The sequence below is a fragment of the Adiantum capillus-veneris genome, chromosome 22 (genome assembly GCF_014529385.1).
Source record: "Adiantum capillus-veneris isolate H3 chromosome 22, ASM1452938v2, whole genome shotgun sequence".
Classification (NCBI taxonomy): domain Eukaryota; kingdom Viridiplantae; phylum Streptophyta; class Polypodiopsida; order Polypodiales; family Pteridaceae; genus Adiantum; species Adiantum capillus-veneris.
In genome coordinates, this window is record NC_140952.1 from 129,322,965 (window position 1) to 129,350,486 (window position 27,522).

General features: G+C 41.3%; 1 protein-coding gene across 1 annotated transcript in view; it reads left to right on the plus strand.

Annotated features, from left to right (window-relative positions):
- IM (Alternative oxidase family protein) overlaps positions 1 to 13,771 on the plus strand; it is a 50,580-nt gene extending 36,809 nt beyond the window's left edge. The window contains exon 9 of the mRNA XM_086494705.1: positions 13,160 to 13,771. Within this exon, the coding sequence (XP_086350831.1) occupies positions 13,160 to 13,416 (257 nt within the window). The 3' untranslated portion in view covers positions 13,417 to 13,771. The remainder of the gene's footprint in view (positions 1 to 13,159) is intronic.
- Positions 13,772 to 27,522: the final 13,751 nt, after the last annotated feature.

Below are 27,522 nucleotides of genomic sequence, written 5' to 3' on the forward strand. Positions count from 1 at the left end.
TTCTTATTCTTCAGGTCCAAGCAAGGCATGGGATGTATTGGATGGGGATTCATTGGATGGTTCTTTTGAGGACGAAGATGAGGATGATGATATGTTCCCATTGTAACTGTTTTGTCATCAGTTAATTGATTAATCATATTATCCACTTTGTCCCACTAGCCTCTAAAGTTTGGGTGTTGTAAGTTGTTGCTTTCTATTTGTTCAAAAACTCAGCCATGCTGGTCTTCAAAGTGTAAAATTTGTCATATTCAGTAAGTCTCAATAATTTACATTTCATTGAGAAATTTGCATTGCTAGATAGTAGAGACTCATTCTACCCCCGACGTTTCCTTGGGTTTGGAGTTGCCGTTTCCTCGCGTTTCTACCTATTGACGGAAACGTTTCTTGCAACACAGAGGAAAAGCGAGCACTTGAATGAAGATGGGTTCAGAGGAAACTTTGAGGAAAAACGGATGCTTTCTGAGAAAGCGGGATTGCTTTTCGGGAAAGTATCTCTCAAGCTCTATCCTCAAGCTCTCAAGCTCTCAAGGGGCTTGCCCTCAACTTTCAAGGCTTCAAGCTCTCTCTCCCTTGGTCTCAAGAAGTGAAGCCTCTCTCATGCTTTCTATCTCAAGCATGCACTGTGTCTGTTGTGAATGTACTATGACCGTGTATCACCACACGATGCAATCAAGCCATAATAAGGTGGAATTGTCTTCAAATCATGTTTTTTGTGAGTATTAGAGTCAAACGACTCTAATACTACTTGTATTCAAACACACAACGCTAAAACTTGCATTATTTGGGTGTTTTTTATGCCTCGAGTTCTGCGCCGTTCCTGTTCCGCACCCCTTGCCGTTCCCCCGTTCCGCGGGGAGGCCTGTCGTCGTTTCCGTTCCACGTTCCGGGTAACTATGGAGAGAACACACACACCCTCACACAAGGCAAGGTTGGTTCAAAGAAAGCAAAAGGGACACTTGTCAAGCTCCTCCTCATATTGCCCTCATGGTGTGCCTAAAGCCTATTGGTTGGCCTCCCAAGGGGTCCAATGATAAATTAGTTAATTTAACTAATTGTTTTTGCATTTATCAAGTCCTCTCTCTCAAAGGGAAAAGGGGGACACTCGTCTCAAGACTAGCATGCTTGCTTGATATGCCTCTTGCTTGTGATTGGCTAGGCTTGGAGGGGTCTAATGAGCTTCAAGCATGAGCTACAAGGGGGGGGGTCGACCAAGGAAGCTAGGGGCATGCTTGGGGGGCATACTCTCCCACACACACACACTCACACACACTCTGATTGTGTGAAGTGCAAAGTGCAAGAGCTCCATCTTCTTCTCCAAGCTAGTAGAGAAGTTGAGAGCCTACACCAACACTCTTGGCTATGGAATGCAAATCCAACCAAGAGCCATGCTTTAATGCTTAAGCTTGCCATCTTCTCCATCTTCATTACTATGCTATTATGTATGCTAGCAAGAAGAGTGATGATAAGAGAGGAACTAATTCTTTCTCCTATGAAATGTTTCTTTTTCCTCTTCCCTACCCTCATTCCCTGCTAGCTCTCATCTACGAAGGTGTTTGAGGCCTTGGGACTGAGGCTTGGGATACTTAATACTTTTCACAAGGTTTATGTTATGCTCGTGATGCATGAAGCTTTCCATCTTCATTGCATCACCTAGATGAGTACACTACTCACCTTGACTTTAAAGATGTAATGTCAGCCCTTGCTTTGGGGAAGAAAGAGGAACCATTCACCTTGCAGGATGGTTATCTTCTCCATGGCAATAGGCTATGTGTTACCCACTCCCTTCGTGAGAAAGTCATGTATGAATCCCATGCTCCTCCCTATGCGGGGCATAGAGGCATTCAACCTACTCTCCGTGGAGTAGAAACCTACTTCTATTGGCCTACCAAGAGTATGTTTCAAAATGTGTAGTATGCCAAAAGACCAAGTATGATAGAGGGAAGCAACCTGAATTACTCCAGTCATTGCCTATCCCAAATTCACCATGAGAGAGTATATCCATGGATTTTATCTTTGGATTACCCAAGTGTATCCATGGGAATACGGGAATATGGAGAATAGTCGACAGGTTTAGCAAGCAAGCACACTTTATTCCTGTCAAAAAGACTATTAAGGCACACCAAATGGCGACTCTCTTCATATCACAGATTTTCAAACACCATGGATTGCCTACATCCATCGTGTCAGATAGAGATCCTAGAATGACCATCTGGACAGGTCTCTTTGAAAATCTAGGTACAAGATTGAATCTCTCTTCGGCCCATCACCCACAAAGGGATGGCCAAAGTGAGATAGCCAGTCTTACGATACTCGATTTACTAAAGACTTATGTTATCGAAGTAGATCAACGCTCACAATGGGAAAAGTACTTACCTCTTGTAGAGTATGCGTACAATAATATTGTACGTACTTCTACGGGAAAAGCACCTTTCGAAATCATTGAGGGAAGACCTAAAAGTCCCTTGCTACTTAAGGGTACATGGGAAATCTTCGTTGCTGATGAGTATAGCCGTGACATACAAGAATCTTCTCAAAAGATTAAGGAGGCTATATCCATCTCTCAACAAAGGTAAAAAGCTGCTGCTGCTGACAAGCACAGAAGGGCCTTAACGTTCAAAGAAAATGATTGGGTCTTACTTAAGTTTCCCAAGGATCGATTGAGGCAAACCACGGGCAAAAATCCTACGAACCATCAAAAGTATTATGCTAAGCTAGCAAAAAAATACTATGGTCCTTTCCAAATCTTGAAGACCATCAATGAGATGGCTTATCAACTCAAGTTGCCCAACCATTGTCTCATACACAATGCTTTTCATGTGAGCCTACGTAAGCCCTACAAAGGAGAGCCACCAAGTGAACCAATTATTGAAGACCCTCCCGAAGTTATACATCAAGAAGAGGTGCTACAACCCGAAGCTATCCTTTGGCATGAAGACAAGGTACTACGACATGGTAAGATTATCCGACGGTATCTTATTAAGTTCAAAAATTATCCTTTTGAAGATGCTAGATGGATGCAAGGAATACAGCTTAAGGATAGTATTCTTAGAAAGATGTCGTAGGGTAAAAAGGGATCCTCTATCTGCTAAACTAAGGCTTTATCTCTTCTACCTCATAGTCGAGGATGACTATGATTTCAAGAGAGAGGTAATGTTATAAAATCTAATATCTAACCAATCCAAATGCTTTTCTCGTTAAACTGATCATTTAATGTGGGAGAATAAACGGGAACAAGGGTTAGAATATAGACATGTCCTCTCAGATCTATCTCAAGACGGGGCCAATGGTAAAGGGGTCGAAATGAGAGATGGTCTGTCAAATAGCAAAGCTAGCTAATGGAGCTTAAATACCTTAGGGTTAGCTTCATTAAAGACCTCCAAAGGTTAGTGTTAAAAAGTTCTTTGACCTTAGGTAAGCTAGGGCTGAGCTTGAGGTGGGAACCCGGCCCAAGCTTGAGGTGCTTGTTGTGCTTGATGACTAAGGTGCTTGAGGTGCTTGTCGTGCTAATGACTAAGGTGCTTGAGGTGCTTGTCGTGCTTGATGACTAAGATGTTTGAGTTGCTTGTCGTGCTTGCCGACTAGGGAGCCTGAGATGCTTGTGGGAACACTACCCATGCTTGAGGTGCTTTGTCATGCTTGCTGACTAAGGCGCTTAAGAGTAAGGTGTCCAAAAAGTCAAATCCCATCCCTACAAGAGAGGGGGCAAGTCCTAAAGCTAGGGGGATCAGAGAGAACACACACACCCTCACACAAGGCAAGCTTGGTACAAAGAAAGCAAAAGGACACTTGTCAAGCTTCTCCTCATATTGCCCTCATGGTGTGCCGAAAGCCTATTGGTTGGCCTCCCAAGGGATCCAATGATAATTTAGTTAATTTGATTAATTGTTTTTGCATTTATCAAGTCCTCTCTCTCAAAGGGGAAAGGAAGACACTAGCATGCTTGCTTGATATGCCTCTTGCTTGTAATTGGCTAGGCATGGAGGGGTCTAATGAGCTTCAAGCATGAGCTACAAGGGGGGGTCGACCAAGGAAGCTAGGGGCATGCTTGGGGGGTATACTCTCCCACACACTCACACACACTCTCATTGTGTGAAGTGGAAAGTGCAAGAGCTCCATCTTCTTCTCCAAGCTAGTAGAGAAGTTGAGAGTCTACACCAACACTCTTGGCTATGGAATGCAAATCCAACCAAGAGCCATGCTTCAATGCTTAAGCTTGCCATCTTCTCCATCTTCATTACTATGCTATTATGTATGCTAGTAAGAAGAGTGATGAGAAGTGAGGAACTATTTCTTTCTCCTATGAAATGTTTATTTTTCCTCTTCCCTATCCTCATTCTCCACTAGCTCTCTTTTACTTCGAAGGTGTTTTAGGCCTTGGGACTGAGGCTTGGGATACTTAATACTTTCCACAAGGTTTATGTTATGCTCGTGATGCATGAAGCTTTCAATCTTCATTGCATCACCTAGGTAACAAGGAACACAAAGATTGTATTGTAACAAGTCTCTCTTGATGGGAGAAACTATAATACAAATGCCATTTCCATTACATTCAAACTATTTTTAAAAATACGTTGGCCATCCACTTAATAAGTGGATAGCCATCTAATAAATAAGACAACAGATCACCCAGCGCTCTCTGTGTGTGTGTTTGTGTGTGTGTGTGTGTGTGTGTGTGTGTGCGCGCGCGCGCGTGTGTGTGTGCGTGTGTGTGTGTGCATGTGCGCGCGCGCGTGCCAGAATAGGGCAAAAAAAAAAAAAAGTTCGCTATCTCTACATGGGTAGCAGTGCTTTGCTATCTTTGTCGTGGCCAGGAAGCTATAAAAGCATCACAGGCCCTCTTCCAAAGGGAAGACTAGTTTTCGCAAGGAGGAGATGCTGCTACAGATTTCAGCCACAAAGAAGACGTTGCCGGTGATGCCCATGGCTGCTCGAAGTGTATCGGATCTCGCTAGGACCCAGTGCACGAGTTCCCTTGTGAAGAAGTGCCTACGGAGCGTATTTCCATCGCGACAAGTTGCTGTTTTTTTTCTGTTTGCAGTCCATAAACATCGTAGATGGGGCTGATTTACGAGAAGGAACCTGAGAACACAGCTGTTTTGTGTGAAGGATTGGAAGAGAGGATTTTCTATGTAAAGATCTCTTCCTGGGAATTGCTTTTCGAGAACCGAGTTGCGTTTTGAGCGTCGAGACTCATACTTCCTCTTAGTGAGGGAGTAGGAGCAGAGGAAGGTATGAGCCTCTGCAAGAGAAAGCGCTGTTAGGAACTAGAGATTCACGGATCAAAGAGAGGTAGTCTCTCAAGTTGTGATCCGGAAGTGGGGGTTCCCAAGTAAGGACTCCGTGTTCGAGGAAAGCAGAGTTGTTCTACAAGAAGAGGACTCTGGAAACAGAGATGGAAAAGAGTTGTAGGGATGCCATGCTTTGAGTCTGGAAGGTGAGATCAAGAGGTGAGAACCTTGGTTCTCGAGGATTTGAAATAAGGGACGGAAGTTCTTTGGAATAGGGTTTTGCCCTAGGAATAGGAAGCCGAGGCTTTCGGGAACCATAAAGTCTTATTCTAGAATGAACGTGGTAATACGTTCGGTTCAAGTGCTTGTATATACTTCTCCTCAATAATAAAGATACTATTAGGGGGGGGGGGGGGGGGGGGAGGGACCAACCCAGCCATCATTGCAGGCATGGCTTTGATAGAGTGCAACATTAGAACAAGACTGAAACCGAGATGGTTATCAAGCCGCACGAGGGCTAAGGGATTTACAAGAACCACCACTCTATTCACGGTATCAACGAGAGAGTAAGACAAAGACTCAAGGGTCAACAGAGCCTGGAAGACCACCCATAGAAAGAGTTCGGAGAGATGAACCATCTCTGGCAAGAACTGTTAGAAATTATGGCTTAGGAGCACCACTGGGAGAGGAACCCGGTCACTACAGAAGACCAGAGGAGGTATATTGACTAGGACGTGGAGATCCAATGATGAGATTTGTAGACCATCGTAGAATTAGACCTTCTCAAGTGCAAAAATGGGTAAACAAGAAATAGAAAGAAACCGACAACTAAGGTTAGCAGTTGCCACGTCCTCGTGATATAGTTAACAGTTGCGATGTCCTCGTGACAGTATGCCACAAATTGATGACGTGGCAAGCCCTCGGACACACGTGGTAGCAGTGTATAGACCCGCAAAACTCGTCGATAGGTTGATGTGGCAGTACCGTACGCACGTCCTGTAAATTTCTTTTACATGCGGTATGTATTTCTTGAATTTACGCCGACAGGCTGACGTGGCAGTTGTAGAAAAACCTGCCTTTTTAGCGCTGACAGTTTTACTGGCAGATTTTGACCAATTTCTTTTGGAGATCTTTTCTTTTAAGTTTGAAGCTTTTGGGGCTCTGCTTTTAGTATCCCTTGTAAAGTTTATAAGTGACCCAAGGGGGCTCACGTCTCAGAGCTTCTGGATGCAGAGTTTGAGAGCGAGCACCCGCGGGTCGGTTGTACTTTGCTGAGAGATTAATGTAAAAAGAAATACCGAAAGGGGGCGCCAGTCTTTGAGGCCAATACCTCTTGGCACAAAACTACGCTGGGCTGTGTCGACTCTCTTTTAAACTGAGAGTTGAAGTTGTGTGGTATTTTTGAAGTGAATCTCTGCTGTGTCGTGGTAGAATCTCGACTTCGGGTGTCCCAAGTTTGTTACAACAACTTGTAACCCTTGCTTTCAGGATCTGTAACCAACAATAATGCACTTGATAGCCTTATCATCCACTTTTCTATGTTGCTTTTGTGGTGCTAAAGCATAAACTAAGCAACCAAAGATGTGCTTCTTATCATGTCATGCTTGATAAGGAGTTTTAGGTTGCAAGGCTTTGGTAGGACACTTGTTAAGTACATAAGTAGGACGCATGACGGTCTCAAGCGAAAAATAATGTGGTAAAGCTCGACTCTTGATCATACATAATGCCATCTCCGTAAGCGACTTGTTTTTCCTTTTAGCAACACCATTTTTTTGGGATGTAGACAACACTATATATTGGTGTTTTATCACACGACTAGCTAGAAATGCATTAAACTCATGATACATATACTCCCCCCCTCGATCTGAACAGAGTGCCCTCATAGTACATTTAAAGACATTTTCAGCGATAACCAGAAATTGCTTGAAGCACATGAACACTTCAGACTTAGCTTTAAGTGGATACACCCATGCATGCTTGTACTAATCATCAACAAAAACCACGAAGTAGAGGTAATTATCTAGGATGGAGTCTGTATCGGTCACAAACATGCTTAGAAGGTGCTCCAAGAGGCAGCAAAGAAGAAACCATATGAGTTTTTTGCAAATGCACCAAACTGACAATTAGAAGCTTCTTGCGCTTGTGTTCATACTACCGGCGGTTCATTCGAAAGTTTGCAGAGGTAGCTTCCCCTCTGCCCATATTGACTCAGAAAGGAGTTTCTTTCTCGTGGGGACCGACAGAGGTGATTGCCTTTCAGACACTTAAAGAAAAACTAATTTTTGCACATATTGACTCAGAAAGGAGTCCCTTTCTTGTGGGGACCGACAAAGGTGACTGCCCACGAGAAAAAGACTCCTTTTTGAGTATTCGAGTCACAGGATTTATTGATCCGATGTTTTCACTTGAATACATAATGGGGAGGTAGTAGCGGGATATTCCATACGGGATGGCTATTGATGAAGAAAACGATGTTGTGCGTGACACAACCGTTGAGAGAAAAGGTGTGTCATTGTCCACCTTTTACGGGCCACTGCGGCATTAACACCACCTTGAAAGGTGTGGAGCGTTATTTCTTTTGGCCGAGACTAAGAAGGATGTGGACGACTTTGTTCGCAGTTGTTTAGTTTGTCAGAAGGTCAAGTTTGACAGGCATAAGGCACGGGGATTACTACAACCCACCCTTGGGAAAGTATTGCAATGGATTTCATTTTTGATCTCTCGAAGACACAGAGTGGGCATGATGGCATTTGGATTGTCATGGACAGATTTAGCAAGCAAACTCACTTTATTCTAGTGAAGAAAATAGTCAAGCCGGATCATTTAGCGAGACTGTTTATTGCATAGAGTTTTTGACTACATGGCATGCCTGAGACAATAGTCTCCGACAAAGATCCTCGATTCATGAGTTTGTTTTGGAGGGCTATTTGGGAGAACATTGACACACGGTTGCAGTTCTCATCATCATTCCACCCGCACACAGATGGGCAATCTGAGATTGCAAATTCAATTGTTCTGGATTTATTGAAGTCTTATATCTCGGATTAGGAGCCTCAATGGGAAAAATATTTGCCTTTGGTGGAATTTGCCCATAACAACACGGTTCATTCTTTGACGGGGAAGGCGCCATTTGAGATAATTGAAGGTGCTCCGAAGGTTCCACCCTTCCTTAGCACTGAAGATAAGATTTTTGAAGCCGACTAGTACACGAGGGACTCGGACACTGCTCTTGCTAAGGTCCGGGAGGCTAGCGAAATCTCAAGAACGACATTAGAAGGCAGCAGATCGACATTGTTGAGATTTGAAATTAAAGGAAGACGATTGGGTGCTCTTACGTTTTGAGAAGGCACGCCTAAGAAAACGAAAGGGAAAGGAGCGGCTTTTTCCAAAGCTTAGCATGAGGTATTATGGCCTTTTCCACATAAAAGAAAAGATTAATGATGTCTGCTTTCGACTCAAGCTGCCCAATACTTGGAAGATTCACAATGCATTCCGTGTGAGTCTATTGAAGCCTTTTAAAGGTCATGTGCCTGCCAGTAGATGGGGAGCCTCACGAGCAACCCGAAGTGGAGGAAAGCGAGGAGATACTCGTTTCAAAACAACTTTGGCACACAAGGACATAAAGATAAAAGGTAAAGTGATTAAGCGGTTCTTGGTTAAATTCAAGAACTATCCTGCATTGGATGCGAAGTGGATGGAGGAGGAGGACCTAGTAGATACTCCTCAGATTTTGGAAGTTTACCTTGAAGCATTCAATTTAGCATAGTCTACTCCGATAGAACCCGAATTCAACAAGGGTGAATCTAGTGCAGTGGATTTGCACAAGAGGGGAGTTACTCCGCTCCTTTGTCAACAGATTACCCCGATTTTTGAATAAGGTCATCGATGTCCCCTTTGGGTTTCAGGGATACTAATGGGCTGACTAATATTCTGCTGTATGATTTTATGACAGGGAATTCCCGAAATTGAATATGATTGATTTGTACTCTCTCATTTGACTTGTTTGAGTGCAGGAACTCTCAAAAATCTCTATAGACATGATCGCAATAAGGATTAGTTAATCGCGGATCAACGAGGTCTGGAATGGATCTAGATACGATCACTAAATACGTTGCCGGCAATCACGGTCTAAGATTTGGAATGAATTCTTTTGTGATTTGTCGTGTGATGTCCTGTTGATTTGTACGAGTGCTAGATGTGTCGTGTCTAGTGCGTCGGTACTAATAGTTAGTGTCTACTAAGATAGTTTATGGCCTGTGTTTGTTTTGCAAGCATAAGCGAGGGCGATTACAATTCTTTCAAGAGGGGGGTATGTCACAAATTGATGACGTGGCAGTTCTTGGACACACACACGTTGACTGGCTGCTGTACGGAAGCCCGTGATTCGCGTTGACTGGCTAGCGTGACAATTGTATGGAATCCCGCGATACGCGTTGATTGTTGACGTGGCTGTACAGATTTTCGTAGATTGCGTTGATAGTGTTGACGTGGCAATTCGTACGGATTTCTTGCTTTTACGTTTGCTGACAATACAGATTTCCGTAGCTTATGTTGGCTTCTTTTGGTTGGCAGATTTTTAAGTCAATGTTTTTGGAGCCATTGCTTTTGATTTAAATGCTTTTGGGGCTTTGCTTTTAGCATCCCTTGTAACTCTTTATAAGTGGACCCAAGGGGCTCACTCTGCAGAGCATCTGGACGTAGAGTCTGAGAGCGAGCACCTGCGGGTCGGTTGTACGTTGCTCAAAGATTAATATAAAAGAAATACCAAAAGGGGCTCCAGTCTTTGGGGCCAGTACCTCTTGGCACACAACTACGCTGGGCCGTCTCGACTCTATTTTTATCTGTGAAGTATTTTGAAGTGAATCTCTGTTGTGTCGCGGTAGAATCTTGACTTGGGGTGTCCAAGTTTGCTACACACATGCATTATGGATAGAAGGATCATGATTCATAAGTACACTCTACACTGAATTCCCATTCTGCATCTACATCATCATCACAATCTCCATTTATAGAAGATTTTGTAGCAGCTCCATTGGTAGAAGATCTAACCTCTTTCTTCTTGGATTCTTTTGCCTTCAACTTAGGACATTGCTTTATCAAGTGATCATTAGCCTTGCAATAATGGCAACGCATCTTCTTCTTGCCTTCTTTACCAGAAGAGCCAAATGAGTTGCTTCCAATAGAAGCACTAGACACAGGTGATTTGCTACTCATAGAAGAACGACGAGAAGTGGTTGCATTGCTGTTACCACCTCCTCTTTGAGCAACAACTTAGCCTCGTTCTTTCTTGAAAGTGACTCTTGTCATGAAACTTGAGAGCTTAGGGGTTTCCTTGGGTCATAAGTCGGGAACTACTAGCAAAAGTCTTGTAAGAGTGTGGAAATGCATCTAGAATAATTTGTACAAGTGAACTGTTAAAAATAACTTCACCTACAGAAATGAGTTGCTCATCAACATCTTTGATATCAGCAAGAAAACATCCATGTCATCTTCCTCTTGCATGATCTTAGACTTCAACTCTTTACGAAGCAATACAATTTTTGCATCATTGCAACTTGCATAAAGACTTGCCAGAGTATCCCAAGCTTGTTTTGCTGATTTTGTTGACCGAATGTGAGGAGTAATAGTGCATTTGATAGATAATGCAATCAATGCATGAGCTTGTGCATCTCTAACATCCCAACGAGATTGCTCAATTGTAGGCAAAACAACTCTAGTGGTAATAGATTTGCTAGAGCTCGCAACAAGCTTGTAACCACAAGCTTGTAACGACAAGCTTGTAACCACAGAAGGTGGACGTACATCAATGCCCTGCACAACATTCCAGACGCCCTTTGCGACAAGAACAAGCGTCATCATGTAATTCCGCATTGGGTAATTATCCCCATCCAATTTATCCTCAACAACAAACATTTTGAAAACATCTATGTTGTTGTTAGCCATGGTGAGTGACTACACGTGGTGTAAAACCAACCTCGAAAGAGGAAAAACAAAGTAGGACGAACACATGCTCTATAGCACAACCCGAAGAGGAACCCGTTCTACAGAAAATTGTACTGATAGGAATTCTGCACAAAAGGACGAAATTGCCTGCGCAATATTGCATGTAGTGGAAACGGAGGAGCGTGAATGAAAAATCTGAGCACACCGAATTGTACGAGCTATCCCGAAGTATCAGTTGACCTGTTGACGCTCGCCAAAGCTCGTAGAAATGTGAGAACATGAGCGAAGGGGTGCTAGCGATATTACCAAGAGGACGTGACTTGCTTTGATATCAATTGTTGGAATTAGGGTTGCAGGATGCGCACACAGCTTGGAGAAGATGAAGAAGCTCAGGGCGCACAATAGAGAGTATCTTGCTTAGGGTGCAAATAGAAATAAGATAGCCCTAGAGTGATGGGCGTATATATAATGCACAGTGAATAAATCTCCTAGTGATGGAAGAAGTGTCCCGCCCGTCCTAAGGTAGCCTAATCTACACACAGGTGCTTTCATTATTACATAACAACGTCACTGGCACAATCCCTTTCAGCCTAGGCAACCTGGTCCAATGCTCCAAAAACCACCTAGACCATAACCATCTTCAGGCCTTATCCCCTCTGGGCTATCAAGGCTGGAGATCATAAATCAGCTTGATTTGTCAAACAAAAACCTTGGTTGAGGCGATTTCATGGAAGTTTTAGCAATTCCATAGGCAAGCCCACACTTATGTGAAGAGAAAACCCTAATTGGTGTCCTCACACCCTTAAAAACAAGGTAGAAGCAAGGCTGGATTGCACTGGTGTACGTACCATTGAGAAAACCTATGTATCCCTTCTCAAAGAGGGTGAAAGTGCTGATATTCAGCCACAATAAAGCATGCCTCCTTTGTACAATAACGACACTGAATGATGTACCATTTTGAGCCATATTTTTTCCGAATTGGAGTATTTTTGGTAATTGTATGGCCTTTTTTGGCCATTTTCACCTTAGAAAGGCTCTTTTTGAGCATAAAAAGACCAAATGAACTGGGAAAAATCTCTAAATTTTTGGAAAAATTTCTTGAGCTTATTTTTTCATGCTAAACATCACAAAATCCATTAGGGTTCTTGGGATTCTACTTTACCATCTTCTTCGGTAGAGATATCGCCTGGATCTCCTAAACCCATTAGGGTATTCTACTGTTCCCTCATGCAGTTTTGATAGTGATGATGTTCCTCTTACTGTGCGTATGGCAAAGTTTGAGGAGAATTTGCCCCCCCTCTTGGATAACGGAACAATGTATGTTAGGAGATTTGAGAGAATTTCTTTAAACGCCAAGAAATAGTCTTGGTCATTCATTATATGTCAGGAGATTTGAGAGAATTTCTTTAAATGCCAAGAAATAGTATGTTCCTCTTACTGTGCATATGGCAGAATATTCCCTCTCTTGGATTACAGAACAATGTGTTAAGAGATTTGAGAGAATTTCTTTAAATGCCAAGAAATAGTCTTGGTCATTCATTGTATGTGTATGGACATTTTGGGGATCATACCTTTGTGGCAATCTGCTTTTGTACATTCTATCTTGAGGCTCTGCCCTTGAGATGTTTATTTGGGTATCTTTCAGAGTTTTTGGTGGATACCCTCTCCTCCTTCCCTCCTCCCTCAAGTAGTTGCCAGGGCACTTTTTACCCTCACTAGGAGGGGGTTTGCCCCTTGGCTGTTTATAGTTGTCAGTTTTTTCTGATTTTGGCCTTTGGTCCTTGTAATTGCCTACAGGAGTTCTTGTAACAGCTTTTACTTCCCACTTTGTAGGTGCAGGGGGATCAAGTATTAGAATGCCAGATCTGCTATAATATATATATATATATATATATATATATATATATATATAGAGAGAGAGAGAGAGAGAGAGAGAGAGAGAGTCTTTCTTACCTGTTTCTTAGTCGGTTTTGGTTGAGCTGTTTCAGACAATTTGTATGATGTTTTTGTGAACATCCGGGAGGATGAAGGGGAGCATTGCAAGACCATGGTCGCTTGTCAAACTCCTGGCCGATTGTCTTCTCCGCATGCCGCCGACTTGCAAGCGAAAGCTGATACAGATGATGCCAAAGACAATTTCTTGCCTCCAGCAGAGTGTGTGGGGATTTTGGATTGTGTGGTCACTTCGAGCTCTTTTGCTTCACGTGTTCAAAGGCTTAGCGCAAAGGAATCTGTCAAACCCTAAAGTCTTTTATCTAGGCAACTTTGTTTAGTGCCTGATGAGGGGTTTGCGGCGGTGTTGAAGCTTGGTTAGTGCTAACATAAGCTGGAGCTATTTGTTGCTCAATTGTCAGTGACTGTACTATATGTACATAAACATGATATCAATTGCAAATGAGTGAAAAAGTCCCCTTCTTTACAAGGCTATAAAGAGGGATAGCGCATCCTCTTAAGAGCGGATGACCTGCTGAAATGAGTTCATATTGAACTCCAAGCCCACAAGGTGCTTCCTGCCTTCTATATGAGGCTGTAAGAATAGCTTTGTAAGGTGCTAGCTGCCTTCCTTCTCTGCATGAATGGAAAATCACCCTTGGACCCAACAGGCAAGTAAAGGTATCTGTACTTCTAGGCTTGTTTCCTGGGAAGTCCTTTATAGTTGATGTGTTAAAATTTATGAAGTTGTTGCGCCTTAGTGTTAATGCTGTGCTGAGACAACTCTTTGGAAGGTGGGATGCTTGTGTGTGGTTGTAGCCGATTGTGAACCCAAAATGTTGTTGATTTATTCACTGTTCAAACCTGAATTCATGAACCTAAGCTTAGGCATTTTGACATTGAGATGAGCAGTCCACAAAATTCGAACCAATCATAAGTGTCGGTTTTATCCTTACTGGTTTTGAAGTAATATAGGCCAAAAAATGATTTTTTATTGGTGAGCAAAAGTTTGCAGTAAGAAGTAGCACAAGTAAGCGTATGTCCTTAGAGGACACTCTGTCAAGCAGTTGTAGGATGTGGTAATCTGCAAGAGATTGGGCTGTTTCATAAAGTTGTAAGGTTGTGGGGTAGAGGAGCCAATAAAAGGATGGCTCCCAAAACTAAGACATTGAATAAATCCACGACTATCTTTTTCATTATTTGAACACTTGTTACTGGACATTTTGTACTAAAAGTTTCTCTTCAATTATCTTTTGACATCATTTTGATTCAAAATCATGGATATATTGACAACTAGCACATAGTAGATTCTAGCATTTATAATTAGCATAGAGTTTCGCGAAAGGAAATCTCCATATTTTTGGCAATCGAGAATCTAGGATTCCAATTTTTGTTCGATTATGCATGCAAGTACGATCAGAACCTCCTTTATAGAGCAATGATCATCTATGTTTTACTTGCATACACATGCAAGTAAGAAAGAACTCCCTTAAAAGAGCCATGATCAATGCAAGTAAGAAAATAACCTCGTTTATAGAGCCATGATCTTTTATGTCTCTCAATGACAGAATAAGAAGGGCGCACGTCTCCAAGTCTTAAGTTCATTATCCCAAATGTGATTCTTTCATCAACAAAATCTAGAATCTATTTGGTTATCACGTTCAAGGTTAATTTTTGATGGGCACCATTGCCCTTAAAATTTCAAAGATTTTATAAATTTGTTTTGTTTTTTGAAGGGTAGATCACATTTTTCACTTGTAAAAGGTGCCCCCCCACATGGAGGGGGCCAATCTGTAATTCCAAGGCTATTTACCTCCACTCTTCACTCTTACACGAGAGGTGAGGGGCAATTTTTTATTTGGGTGGGGGGAGAGCAATTGCACCTCTTTGAGGTGTAGTTAGTAACTAGTGCTAAAAAAAACATTTTTAACTTCGCAAACCACATATGTGAAGCAACAATAGAGGTAAATTGACAAAATTTGAAGGTTTTTACACCGAATTACACTAATTGTTTCAAAATTTTATAGGTTTTATCCCTTCAAATATAAAATTTAGAGGTAAATTTCAAAATTTGTAGATCGGATTACACTAAACCTAGGTTTTTTTCGAGCATTGGTAGTTAGCCTCAAGCTCTTTGGTCACAAGCTTTGGGATTCTTCAAATACACTTCTTCCCACCTTGAAAGAATAAACTAAGGATTTTTTATTCTTACGTTTGAAATTACTCTAGACGTCTCTTGCATGGAAAATCTTTTTCTATTAGTCAAATCCTATTGTGCACATCTTTTGAGGTCCATTTCTCCTTCTATACTATATATAATTGAGCTTAAAATTTTTAAGGAAGGAGAGGCCATCCATGTGTCACTCTCTCTTTCATTTCAAGAGCCTTAAGAAACATTTGGTTTGAAATGTAAAAGGGAAGAGTAACTAGCAAGTGGTGTTGTGATGGTAGAAAATGAAAAGATTTAATTTTGACTTCCCAGTTCTACAAAAAGTCACATTACTTAGTACTATATTTATATCTATATTATTTAAACTCTTTAGCAAGGCCATGGAGTTTCACTCCACCCTTCAATTTTGAAGGGTGATTACTTTTGATTTTGTAAAGGGTGGTTCTACTTCGCATTTTGAAGAGACACGCATGCATTGTAGACCATGCTATCTACAACCAAATTTACAAATCAGTCCGCACTTACAATGTAATGTATAGGAGTACCATGATTTTTAGTGAAAGTATGTGAGCATGGTGGTTAAGCCCATGCCTTGAATAGGGCAGGTTGTGGCTTTGACGTGCAAGGTGCAAGACAATCTCGATTAACTCAAATTTACTTACTGGCCCGAATTTACTTTCACTTTGAATTTACTCGACAATCCAAATTCGACGGTCCGGATGATCCCTAATGTCGATCCCATTGGGATGTGCCCCCCGGGTTAGATTGTGCGGAGAATAAAGAACTCTCTTTTCCTTTCTAGCCTTGAAATTTATACTTGAGCTTCAAAAAATGTAGAACTTTCAAACATTATGTTGAGCTAAAATCTTGCACTTGACACCTTCATGTACAATTTTCCTTATAGCCCGGAGAATGTGTACATTGCATGTTGTAGTTTTGCATAAAGGGTCATAGTCAAATGGTCTTGGAGTCGATTGGCGTTACCTACACCTTATGTGGGACAGCATAAGCGTGCACAGCGAGAGAGAGAGAGAGGGGGGGGGGGGGGGGGGGGGGGGGGGGGTTTCTCGAATAGGGCCTGCCAAAAATATTTTATCTAATCGAAGAAATCTTGAAATAAAAAATTGCACAATAAATCAGGCTTTTGAATTTTAGGTTGAAATTTGAAGAATTGATAGTATTGACACTAAAACTTGCAAAATTTTGTCAATTTTCTTCATTGGCAAGCTTGAAATCTAGTAAAAAATTTACAATTTTAGTGGCAAAAATACACTAAACCTGCCTTATTGCAAACATTGGGAATCTCCAATAGCCCCAAAATAGAAGAGCATGATAGACGTAGAAAAGTTGAATGCTCAATACATTTATGATCACTCTCTCACCACCCCGAGCACACCTATTGAAAATCTGCTATACCCTTGCATGGGGCACTAGTGTGTGTGTGTATGTGTTATATATATATATATATATATATATATATATATATATATATATATATATATATAGAGAGAGAGAGAGAGAGAGAGAGAGAGAGAGAGAGAGAGAGAGAGAGAGAGAGAGAGACGTAAAGGCATCTATGTGTCACTTATTACTGTACTTTTCCTTTTGAAGGCCATAAAGAAACTCCATCCCTCAAATTTAATACTTTGATATCTATACTACTTTTTTATTGAGCTTGAGAAATCCTCAAGCACAATTCCACGCATCAAAAAGTGCTCTCTCTCTCATGCGCACACATGGGATAAGCACCACTTTTTCAGGAATGTAGAACATCACATGCATCGACAATCGAGATGGCTATCTCCGCTATTCCCATGCCAGTACTGGTTAGGGAGAATGAGGTTGGAAAATTGACTTGGAAGAGAAGTTATAACTACAGTGCCACATGTCTAGGGCTCCTGGTCCCAACTCAATGGCCACAACTCTCGTGCGCGCGGACGCGTGTGTGTGCTTGTGTGTGTGTGTGTGTGTGTGTGTGTGTGTGTGTGTGTGTGTGTGTGTGTGTGTGTGAGAGAGAGAGAGAGAGAGAGAGAGAGAGAGAGAGAGAGAGAGAGAGAGAGAACACTCGCGTTCAATCCCCACGAAAGCTGTGTTAGTTCCCTTTCAGCGCTTCTCCTCTGCATGTGACGAGATTGGCCTTGCGACTATGCTTTTCGACCTTTCATTTCTCAGCTCCCTGCCACACAAGTGGTGTCATCAGTGGCTGCTCTTCTTGCACCTTGCTGAGCTATGCGATGGACGTTAGAAGCGGAGGAGGTCCTTCCTATACACTCACAACATATCTTCCATTGGAATGCGTAAGCTCAAGGTTTTGAAATATAGAAATATTGTGGGAACTATTTAGTTCGCAAAGAAAACTGAAACCAGTTATGTTACCTTTCCAAGAAAATAAACACTTGCTTAGAAGTGGAAGCAAGATAAACAGTGTCTATGTGTTACCATGATAGAAAGATCAGATCCTGTTGGTATAGAAAGCCCTAAAAGAAAAAACTAATGTAATGAAGAGCGAGTTTAGACTCTATTGGGATATGAGGTGTCTTTTGAAGAACTTGGAATTGTTTACAAACTAAGGACTATGAGCTCAATATTTAAGTGAAAAGCCAAGTTTGGTGCCTGCTTGTAGTTACTATCTCAAGAAAGGGGAAGATAACTCAAAGATAATAGTAAGCTCGTGTATGTATAAAAGGGAACTGAGTAAAAGGGATACGGGATTAGGTAAGGTAGGGAGCTAGCAAAAAAGATACCTCATATGGCACTATGTCAATATGTGAAAGAATAAGAAGGATGTCACTATCAGTTATGACAATATGTAAGGGGTCCATGTGAGGCATGGTGACATATTCAAGACAATAGTGAGGCCAATGCATTTTGATGCAGGCATAAGAGGGAAAACATATGGCAAAGTAGGTTTACGGTAATTTAGTTTATAATCAACATGGACTAAATTGTAGCAGAGCGTGGATGTGCATGTCTATATAGCCATAAAGACTAAATACAATCCATCAAATGGATGGTGGCAAAGACTAATTCACAAAGGAGAAATGGTGGCAAGCTGATAAAGTTTGTGTTTGTTTCTTTTCAAAGCTACTATATTGAGATCAAGATGTACATAGTGTGAGGAAGGTTTAGAATATTCTTGGCATTGCAATAACATGAGTGAATTAGATAAGCTGGTGGGAATCCAAGATCTGGATGTTCATGAAGGATCATAGGTTGTGACTTATTGCATGCCTAAAAAAGAGTAGAACGCTAAATCCTACCATTGAGATATGAATCATATAAACTAATATGCTATTCATAGATATTGACAATTCATAGATATGTCTCTTTTTATACATATTCATGTGAGTTTCTTGAGATGATGACACGATGTACTTTGTTGTGTGAGCCACCATGCTATGAGACCTTGAAAGATAGTGTGGGAGAGCAAGGATTGTTTGTGTGTGTGTGTGTGTGTGTGAGAGAGAGAGAGAGAGAGAGAGAGAGAGAGAGAGAGAGAGAGAAGGGTATGTGTGTTTGTGTTTTGGGAGGGGGGGGGGGGGGGAGTGTGGAAGGAAGAGTGAGAAACTTGTGCTCGGAAGAAGTAGCTTGAGAGAAAAGAAAATGGCTAGAATGCATGAATTTATAAATAGTTTGTAAGATTATAATAACATCATCATAATAGTATTTTATGGAGTTATGTTTTTGGTATAGTTTGATCACAATTAGTTTCTTTTCTATCGTTCCAATAAAATTTAGAGATATTTAGTGTTATTTTCCGTCATTGAAAGAGAGAAACGAAGGAAAAAGTTTCCCAAATACCCTGGTGCTACTTCTTACAAGAAATTGCTCTAGTTTTCCCAAGGATAATACATAAAAGCATAAGCTAGTAAAATACTACAAGTTTTAAATTCTAATTTTCACCTCTATAATTATTCACACGTAATCACTGTCTCCCTATCGCCCTTTAGTTTTGGCCAAAAAACCCCTCATATTTGTCCAAAATCTCCCAAAATGCCCTCGAAATGTTTTGAATTCTCAAAACACCCCTCAATAACATCTCAAAAGAAAAGCGTCTTTTCAAACTCTACATATCTTGCTATTTGGCCTACTGGGTCCACTTCAAAAGAAACCTATTGGTTTGGCAAATTCGATTCCAACAGAATCTCTCAACCTAAAGCAAAAGAGGACGGAGACCATTCCTACGTTAAATGGCTCCATGCTCGGCTCTGCGCATCACCTCTACCTACAACCGCCTACATCCTCTTGTGCATCGTGATCCTCCCCTCCCTTCTCTGTGCACAACCTGCCGATTATCCCCACACTATCAGGGTTTCCCCCAACTTACCTCCAGCCTGCCCACCTTTGAACTACATCTTCAGGCTCTTCCGAGTGTAGGGAAAGGACCCTCATGCAAAGAAACTCCATCTCCCCTTCTTTGTGTGTGTGTGTGTGTGTGTGTGTGTGTGTGTGTGTGTTACATGCACCATTTCCTCTTCCCTTCACCCCACCATGGAAATCATCTCCACATGTCCGCCATGCCATGGCAGCAAGCTTTCCCCCCCCTTCGTTCACTCACGACGTTGATCAGTCGAGACTTCTCATGCTCCCGTGCTCTCCTACATCCTTTCCTACACACATAGTGCGCAGAGATCCAACGACCAGACTGCAGCGCAGGCTTGCTGTGCAGGGAAACGAGAGAGAGAGAAAGAGAGAGATGCAGCTGCCAGCAAGTCTCCCTTGCAGCAAAACGAGAGAGAGAGAGAGAGAGAGAGAGAGAGAGAGAGAGAGAGAGAGAGAGAGAGAGAGAGAGAGAGAGAGAGAGAGAGAGAGATGTGTCCCTCATAGCCTGCTGCTCTGCATCCACTGCGCCCCATCTCCCTATGCCACTATGCAGCAAAACGACGCCCAAAGTCCTGCACGGCCTCTGCCCTCGTGCCTCATACTGTTACGTCATCGCTGCAAACCAGAGAAAAAAATTCCCGTCACTCTCTCGTCTCCTCTAGCCGTCACTCCCATGGAGTTCTTCTCTCTACCTCTTTGCCTCCCCCTCATATTAATCCACTCATGATTTTCTACTTTCATTAGTGTCAACTCTATCTAATCTCTTGTAATTAACACTAAGTATGCCTCACTCTCATTTTTGCCATGATCCAATTTTTTATCATGTGGTATCGGAGCCGATGGTTCACACTTAGGCACGTATAAATGTGGGCCACTACCCTTCATTGATGATTCTTAGCGATGACTAGCATTGCATTTGGCATTCTAATAAAATTCACACTCCAATTGGGTTACTTCTAAGCCATTCTCATATTAATTTGTGTGTTTTTGGCTTGATTTATTGCATAAACAAACACCCCTCTTCAATTTCTCAAGTGTGTGTGTGTGTGTTGAATAATCCTTTGCTTTGGCTCTCCATATAGCTATCAAACTCCGTAATTGGGCACAATTAGCTCCCTAATCGTCCCTTACGGTTGTGTGGGCCAACATAGAAGGAAAGGTTAGCACTTTATTTTGAGGGTATTTTTACAAGAAAAGAAAGTGGCCTAAGTGGTTAGGTGGATTGCCTATTATTGGGGGTGGTTGGAGGTTGTATGTTGAAAAGGCACTCCATTTTAAGGTGGGAGGCTTGGGTAGATCTCAAAAAATAGCTTAATTGGATTGAATGCAATTTATAGTTGTTGGTTGGCATTCACGTGCTACAACACCTTTTTTGGGAGCTATTCGGCTCTGCAAATGGTAAGTCCCGCAAGCTCAAAAGGCAAGTCAGTTAGCCACACCAGAGAAAGTCTTCACATGACATTTCAAGCTTTAAATCTCCATGCCTTAGAGGATATTCGCAAAGCCTTGAAAAGAACCCCCGACAACTATTTAGAGAAGCTTCCCACAAAGGTTTTCAACATTGAGCTAGCAAGGTCTTTCGAAGCCTTTGGAGCATACAAAGCATCAACCTGACCAACACCATGCATTTGCACAAACCCTTTGCATTTACATTTGCGTACATACAAAGCACAATCACAATCGACTTCACAAAAATTATGTTTGTACAAGGATCAGACACTGATCGCTTTTGGGTAAGACCATCCTCGCAGTAGCACATATTTGCACAAATTTTGACACATGCGCCATGCCTCCATTGGCATCCACTTTGATGACTTTGAAGACACACTTTGAGGGGAGGAGAAGCATCAATCAAAACAACTTCAATGACACCAACACTTTACAAACACCAACAAAAACAAAACACTTCGAAGATTTGCAATAGCCATTCACCTTTTGACCTCCGACGTCGAAGGAAGCACCATTTATCTTTGACCTACGACCTATTTTCCTACCAATCTCTGGGGGAGGTACATTTGGCCGATAGCCTACTGTTAAATTCTCTAGGGAAAGGCATTTTTGTTAGAGAATGTAATACTTACTTTTAGATTTAGCAGAATTTAAAAGTAAGTATTAGATTCTTTGACATTGCTATCAAAGTTGAGGTTTCTCTTTCTTGCCTAAGAAGAAATGTCCTTGAGTCGTTCATTGCAATAAGGGGGCAATAAGGTAAGTGAGACTGGATTTTATTATCTTGGTTTGTGTGCCTGCTTATAGGGTATGTGGGACACCATCAAGATCTATGGTCTTAATAATGGAATCTTTTGGAACTTGCCTATGGCTTAACCATTTTTTGAGCTATTAGTTTCCCAATAGGAATACATGTGAGCCTCGCAAAATTAAACCCACTCCACTACTCTTTGCAATTAACAATATTTTAAACCACGAGTGTAGTAACTCGAGTGCTAATTTTTAAGGGATAAGAGGAGTAGTAGCCAAAGCTTGGAAGTTCCAAGGAAAGACTTAGCATACACATACAAGGAAATTCAATTATGTCAGAACATAGTCAAGAGAATGTGAGTAATATTGACAACTTACATTTGGCTCATGGTATAGCATTTGATGATGATTGTAGAGTTGTCAAATACCTTGTTGACAAATTACAAGAAGCAATGGGAAACCCTATTTTGCAAGCGGACATTCAAATCCAAATTCAATCCCTTCAAGTTCAGGTTCCCCCAAGTGCCCAAGAAGAGAGAATTCCTACAAGGCTTCCTAGTGAGACCTCCAAAAGCGGAATCTCTTTGGGTAATGAAGAGGAGATATTGAAAGGACCTCCCAAGAAAATTGTTCAAGAAGAATAAGTGCGCCTTGAACTTTTAAGGGAAAGGTATGAAAGTGACACCCCTCCTACCTCTGAAAGTGATGCTGCCCCAAGAAGACGGTAGGCACGATGGTCACCTCATCCTCCCAAAGAGAAGAGGAAGTCATCAAGTACTCCCTCCCATGTCAATCCAAAGAAGGGAGAAATAAATCCAAGCAAGAGGAAGCAAAGAAAGCGGTCACCATCTTTGCCTTCTTCCTTCTCTTCCTCTACATCACCGTCACCATATTTTGATACAGAGGACAACGACTTTCCACCCAAGAGAGAGAAGAGAAGGGGTAAATGGAGGAGCTATGTGGCATGGAAGTGGTCATGTAAGCTAAAGAAATTCAAAGAGGGAGGAAAGAACATTAGCTTTCTTACCAGCAATTTGATCTAGCTTTTGGAGATGAAGATTTCTCAAAATCTTCAAAGATCCAAAATGTTCCTATGAATTTTCAAAAGTCAGTTCGTCAATGGCAAGCAAGCCTACGTAGTCAAGGTGAAGCTCCAAAGACCTGGAAAGCTTTTGAGGATTGCTATTACAAAGTAGTTCTTTGCAAGTGATGCCAAAGACAAAGTCCTCACGGAATGAAGAAACTTCAAGATGGCCCCATATGAGTCTATTCCAAAGTATGTAGATAAGTTTTGGGAGCTACATCTCAAAGCCATTGTCTACAAAAAGATAGACTTTGTAGAGCAAAAGCAACAATTTTGTGATGGCCTATTTGAGGGGATGAGTCTAATATGTCAACTCAGAAAGACCTAAAACTATTTCGGAGTTCATACATCATACTATGGTCACTTTGAGGATTCATTTCCAACAAGGGACCAAGGAGGGTTCCAAGATTACGGAAGCCAAGGAACCAAGTGAGCCAAAGGGGAAGAACAATGCGATGTAGAATTCTCCCAAGGCTAACAATAACAACAACAAGGAAAGGCAAAGGAAAAAGGTTACAAAGGTAAAAAAAAACTTTCTCTTGAAGGGGTTGAGTGTTATCGTAAAGAAAAGAAATGTTTCAAGTGTGGAGAGCAAGGTCATATTTCTCATGCATATCCCAAGAGTGCCTAGGAGATAATGCTTCCAAGCATCTAGGGCATGTAAAATGGATAACAGCTCTTTTTCATATATGCCTAGATTATTTTCTTCGTCATCCAATCTTCTACTTTCATATGCTATGGCATGCTCTTCTTGCAACAAAACGACTCCAAGGCATTATCCACATGCATTACATACTGTACTTTAAAAGGATTTGAAAGGTCTGGTAATATTAGCATGGGTTGAGAGGTAAGCTTTGCCTTCAAATTTTCAAAAGCTTCATTCTCTTTTGTAGTCCATATAAATTAACATTCTTTTTAGTCAAATCATACAATGGGAATGGTATGAGTTTGTCTATGAAGCATCTATAATATGCACACAATCCTGTAAAGCTTCTTAATTCATGTAGATTTGTTGGTATAGGCCATCCTTTTATGACTCCAACTTTTCAAGGTTCATTCAGATCCTGCTTGAGAGATAATATGACCTAAATACTGTAAGAAAAACTCACGTTTCTTCTGATTATGTTCCTCAATAGACTTCGAGTAGATAATAATATCTTTGAAGAACACTCCCATGAAGCTTTGATGAGGTCTAAAATCCTTTCCATCATTTGATTAAAGGCATCCAGTGCATTGGTAAGTCCAAAAGGGAGTACCAAGAATTCATATAGGTAAAAAGTTGTAAGGATTCATTGGTAAGTCCAAAAGGGAGTACCAAGAATTCATATACACCAAAAGCTGTACGAAAGGCTGTCTTATGAATATCTTCAGACACTATCATTATTTGATGATAACCACTTTTGAGATCTATTCTACTAAAGTAGGTAGACCCTTGTAACTTATCAAATAGGTCCTCTATCTTAGGAACAGGAAATCTATTCTTTATGGTTATCCGATTAAACTCCTAATACAACACATTTCATAAGTACCATCTTTCTTTTGTACTAGTAGAATGGGTGAACAAAAATGGAGATAAAATACATCTGACCATCCCTTTCTCCACGAGATCCTTCACTTGCCTCATCATCGCCTCTTATTGAGTTGGTGTGACTCAATAATTAAGGAGGCTTATTAGGAGGTGAACTACCAGGTAGAAGTTCTATGGCATGATCATCTTGTCCCCTTTTGGGAGATAGCTCCCTGGGAATTTCATTCGTAAACACATCTTCAAACTCAATTAGGAAACTAGATAATTCTAATTCCTCTTTAATTTTTGTTTAACTTCATTAGGAACACGTGCATCTTTCTTAGACTCCTTGACAAAAACCATGTAATAAGAAACAGAGCTTTTCATTACTTTGTCTAAACTTTGAGTCTATACAAGGTGTATAGTGTCGTTCTTACTATTTACATCAAGTGCAACATCCTTGCCTTGATAGGAAAAGAGGAATTTTCTCTCAAGAAACTTCATAGTGGCAACCATGAGATCAAACCATGGTGCTGTTGACTATTGGGTCAACAACACAACATAACTCAAGTTTCGTACCAAAGTCTTATCTTTTGCGAGTTATGAAATGCTGCAGATTATGGCTATAAACGTCATTTGTAATGAGTAGTTATTCTAGTTTCAGAAGCCGGGGTGCAATGGCACTTCCAAATTGTAAATACAAAGCCATTTGACCCTTTCAGCCCCATTTTTGGTTAAACCTAAGGTAGCCTTAGTATATAAGTCATTTTGTAAAGGAGACTTTTTCATAATCTAAACTTTAGCGTTGCCGCCTACTGTGTGAGAGAGAGAAAGAAGAGTGAGCGTGAGCTTTATCCTCTCGCTACGCCCGGCTCGCTCAACACATTCGAGATCTGACTGCACCATTGCTGTAGGCTCGAGGAGAGCTATGTGACAACGCCGACGCATCTACGAGCTATTTGTGGCCGTAAGTGTATCAAATGATGTCTGTTTTCTGCGTGCTAGTAGTCTATAGAATCGTGGCGACATAAGATACACATAGGTACTCATAAATTTCAACTTCGGGCACTTTCAAAATTCTACTCTATCATCCTACTCGTTTTCTGCAGATGGGTTTAGAGTGAGGGTTTTGAGTGTAGAAGCTTAGGGACAGGTGTATCCTAGTGAGGGGATGGAGTTCCTTAAGTTTCGTACGAATCTGGCATGATTAGGTGAGTTACCTTCTGTATGTGTGTATGTGGCTAGGTGGTGTAGTTGAGAGCAGTGAGGTTCTTGATTATGGTATAGTTGGCCTTCCAGAGTGTTGTATGTGTAGGATGGTCTCAGCCTGACAAGCTAAAGAGATTTCCTCCGTTTGCCTATCGTGTCATCTGTGTCCTCGATTGACATTATGTTGATCTAGGTAGTGTTTGCATGCACTTCATGGGTGTGTGAGTCGCTCCCGCAACATTGGCGCCGTTGCCGGGGACACAAGGACCTAAGTAGGTTTCCTACTAACACTCGTGTGATGGTTGCTTGATTTAGTTTCGGCTAAAGAAAATGTTTTTCTTAAGTGGATCCGGAAGAGGATATTCCGCGATCAAGTGGATAGCCAGGAAGCGTGTGTCTTGCCGAGGGTCTACGACTAGATAGGTTTAGTTAGGATTTGTGGATTAGAGTAGTTGTTGGTGGTCGAGTGATTTGTGAGGTGATAAAAGCGTTTACTAGTCCGTGTGTGGCAGTGAAGCGTTTTTCTACTCATAGATGCAAAACCCCATATGATTTGTAGGAGTAGCTTTAGGTAAGTGATCCGATTCTGATCTAGAGCTATTCAGCATTGAATTATTTGCTATAGTGCTTGTTTGCATTTGAAATCATGGAAAAGTGTGCTTTTGAGGGTAAAAATGCTTTTGTGGATATTTTTGTATGACTGACTGATGATGTGCATATAAAAGAGCATTTGCAAGGGTTTTGTGAAGAAAACCTGCAATTCTGTAAACATAGACTTTATACGCGTATAATGTCTCAAGGGGGTTCTGGAGACCAAATTTGAAAATTCTGACTGCACCTGTGTGTTCAGAAGGGGGGGTTTACCCTAAGTATACATTGAAACTAGAGTTTTGACCAACTCTTGACACCCAAAAGACCAAAGACGGAGTGTCAAAAACGCGAAAACAAGAAACTTAAGATTCTGCGCACAATTTTACATAAAAATTGGTAAAAGTGCTTGAAACCTAGTGATTAAAGACTTGGGGATGCTTGTGTTCTAATTCTGACCAAAAACTCAGCTAAAGTCTTTATACGCGTATAAAGACTTACTGAACAGATCTGGCTCAAATGGAGCAAATGAATATTCCCTAGTGTTCTAAGGCAGAAAAGAAGTACCCATCCAAAATTTGATTGCTTTTGAAATTCATATGGGCTAGAAAGTGCAAAAAAGGCAAACCTGGACTAGATAACAACTTGAATTGTTCATAACTGACACCAAAAGGGGTGAAAACAGAAACTGAGAGTATCTAGGAGTTCCTTAGGGTGTAGGGAACATCCAAAACAAAATTGGGTCAAATCTGTGTCAGAAGTCTTTATACGTGTATAAAGACTCATCTCCTAGGATAGACACCAAATTTGGGAATTGACATCATAGGGTTGTTGAATATTGTAAAGTCAACTAAGGGACCAAGTTTGGTGTAATTCTGCCACAGTAGTCTTTATACGCGTATAAAGACTTGAGGCTAGATCTGGGCTCAAAAAGAGAAACTAATTGTTCCAAAGACATTCTGTCAACCTTGAAATCCCAAATATTTTGTCAAAACAAGATTTGGACTTAAACAACAAGTCCAATTGCCAGAATGGGTGAGAAAATTGGGTTTTAAGCAGACTTTAGCGTTTTTTTAAGAAAAAAAAAGGCTAGAATAGCTAGTTTTGGGGTCTTTTGACATCCAAATTAAAATCTAAGCATAGCATTGGGTTGCTGACATCAAGGAGAGTCTATGGCTCAAGTTTGGGGCAATTCTGAGCAGTTAAACATACGATGCGTAGAATGTCTCCAGGCCATATTTGAGGCCAAAATTGACAACTAAGTGCATCCTTGTGATCTAGTGCGTATAGGAAACATATGAGCCGAATTTCATCAAGTTTGAAGCAATTTTGGGCTTTC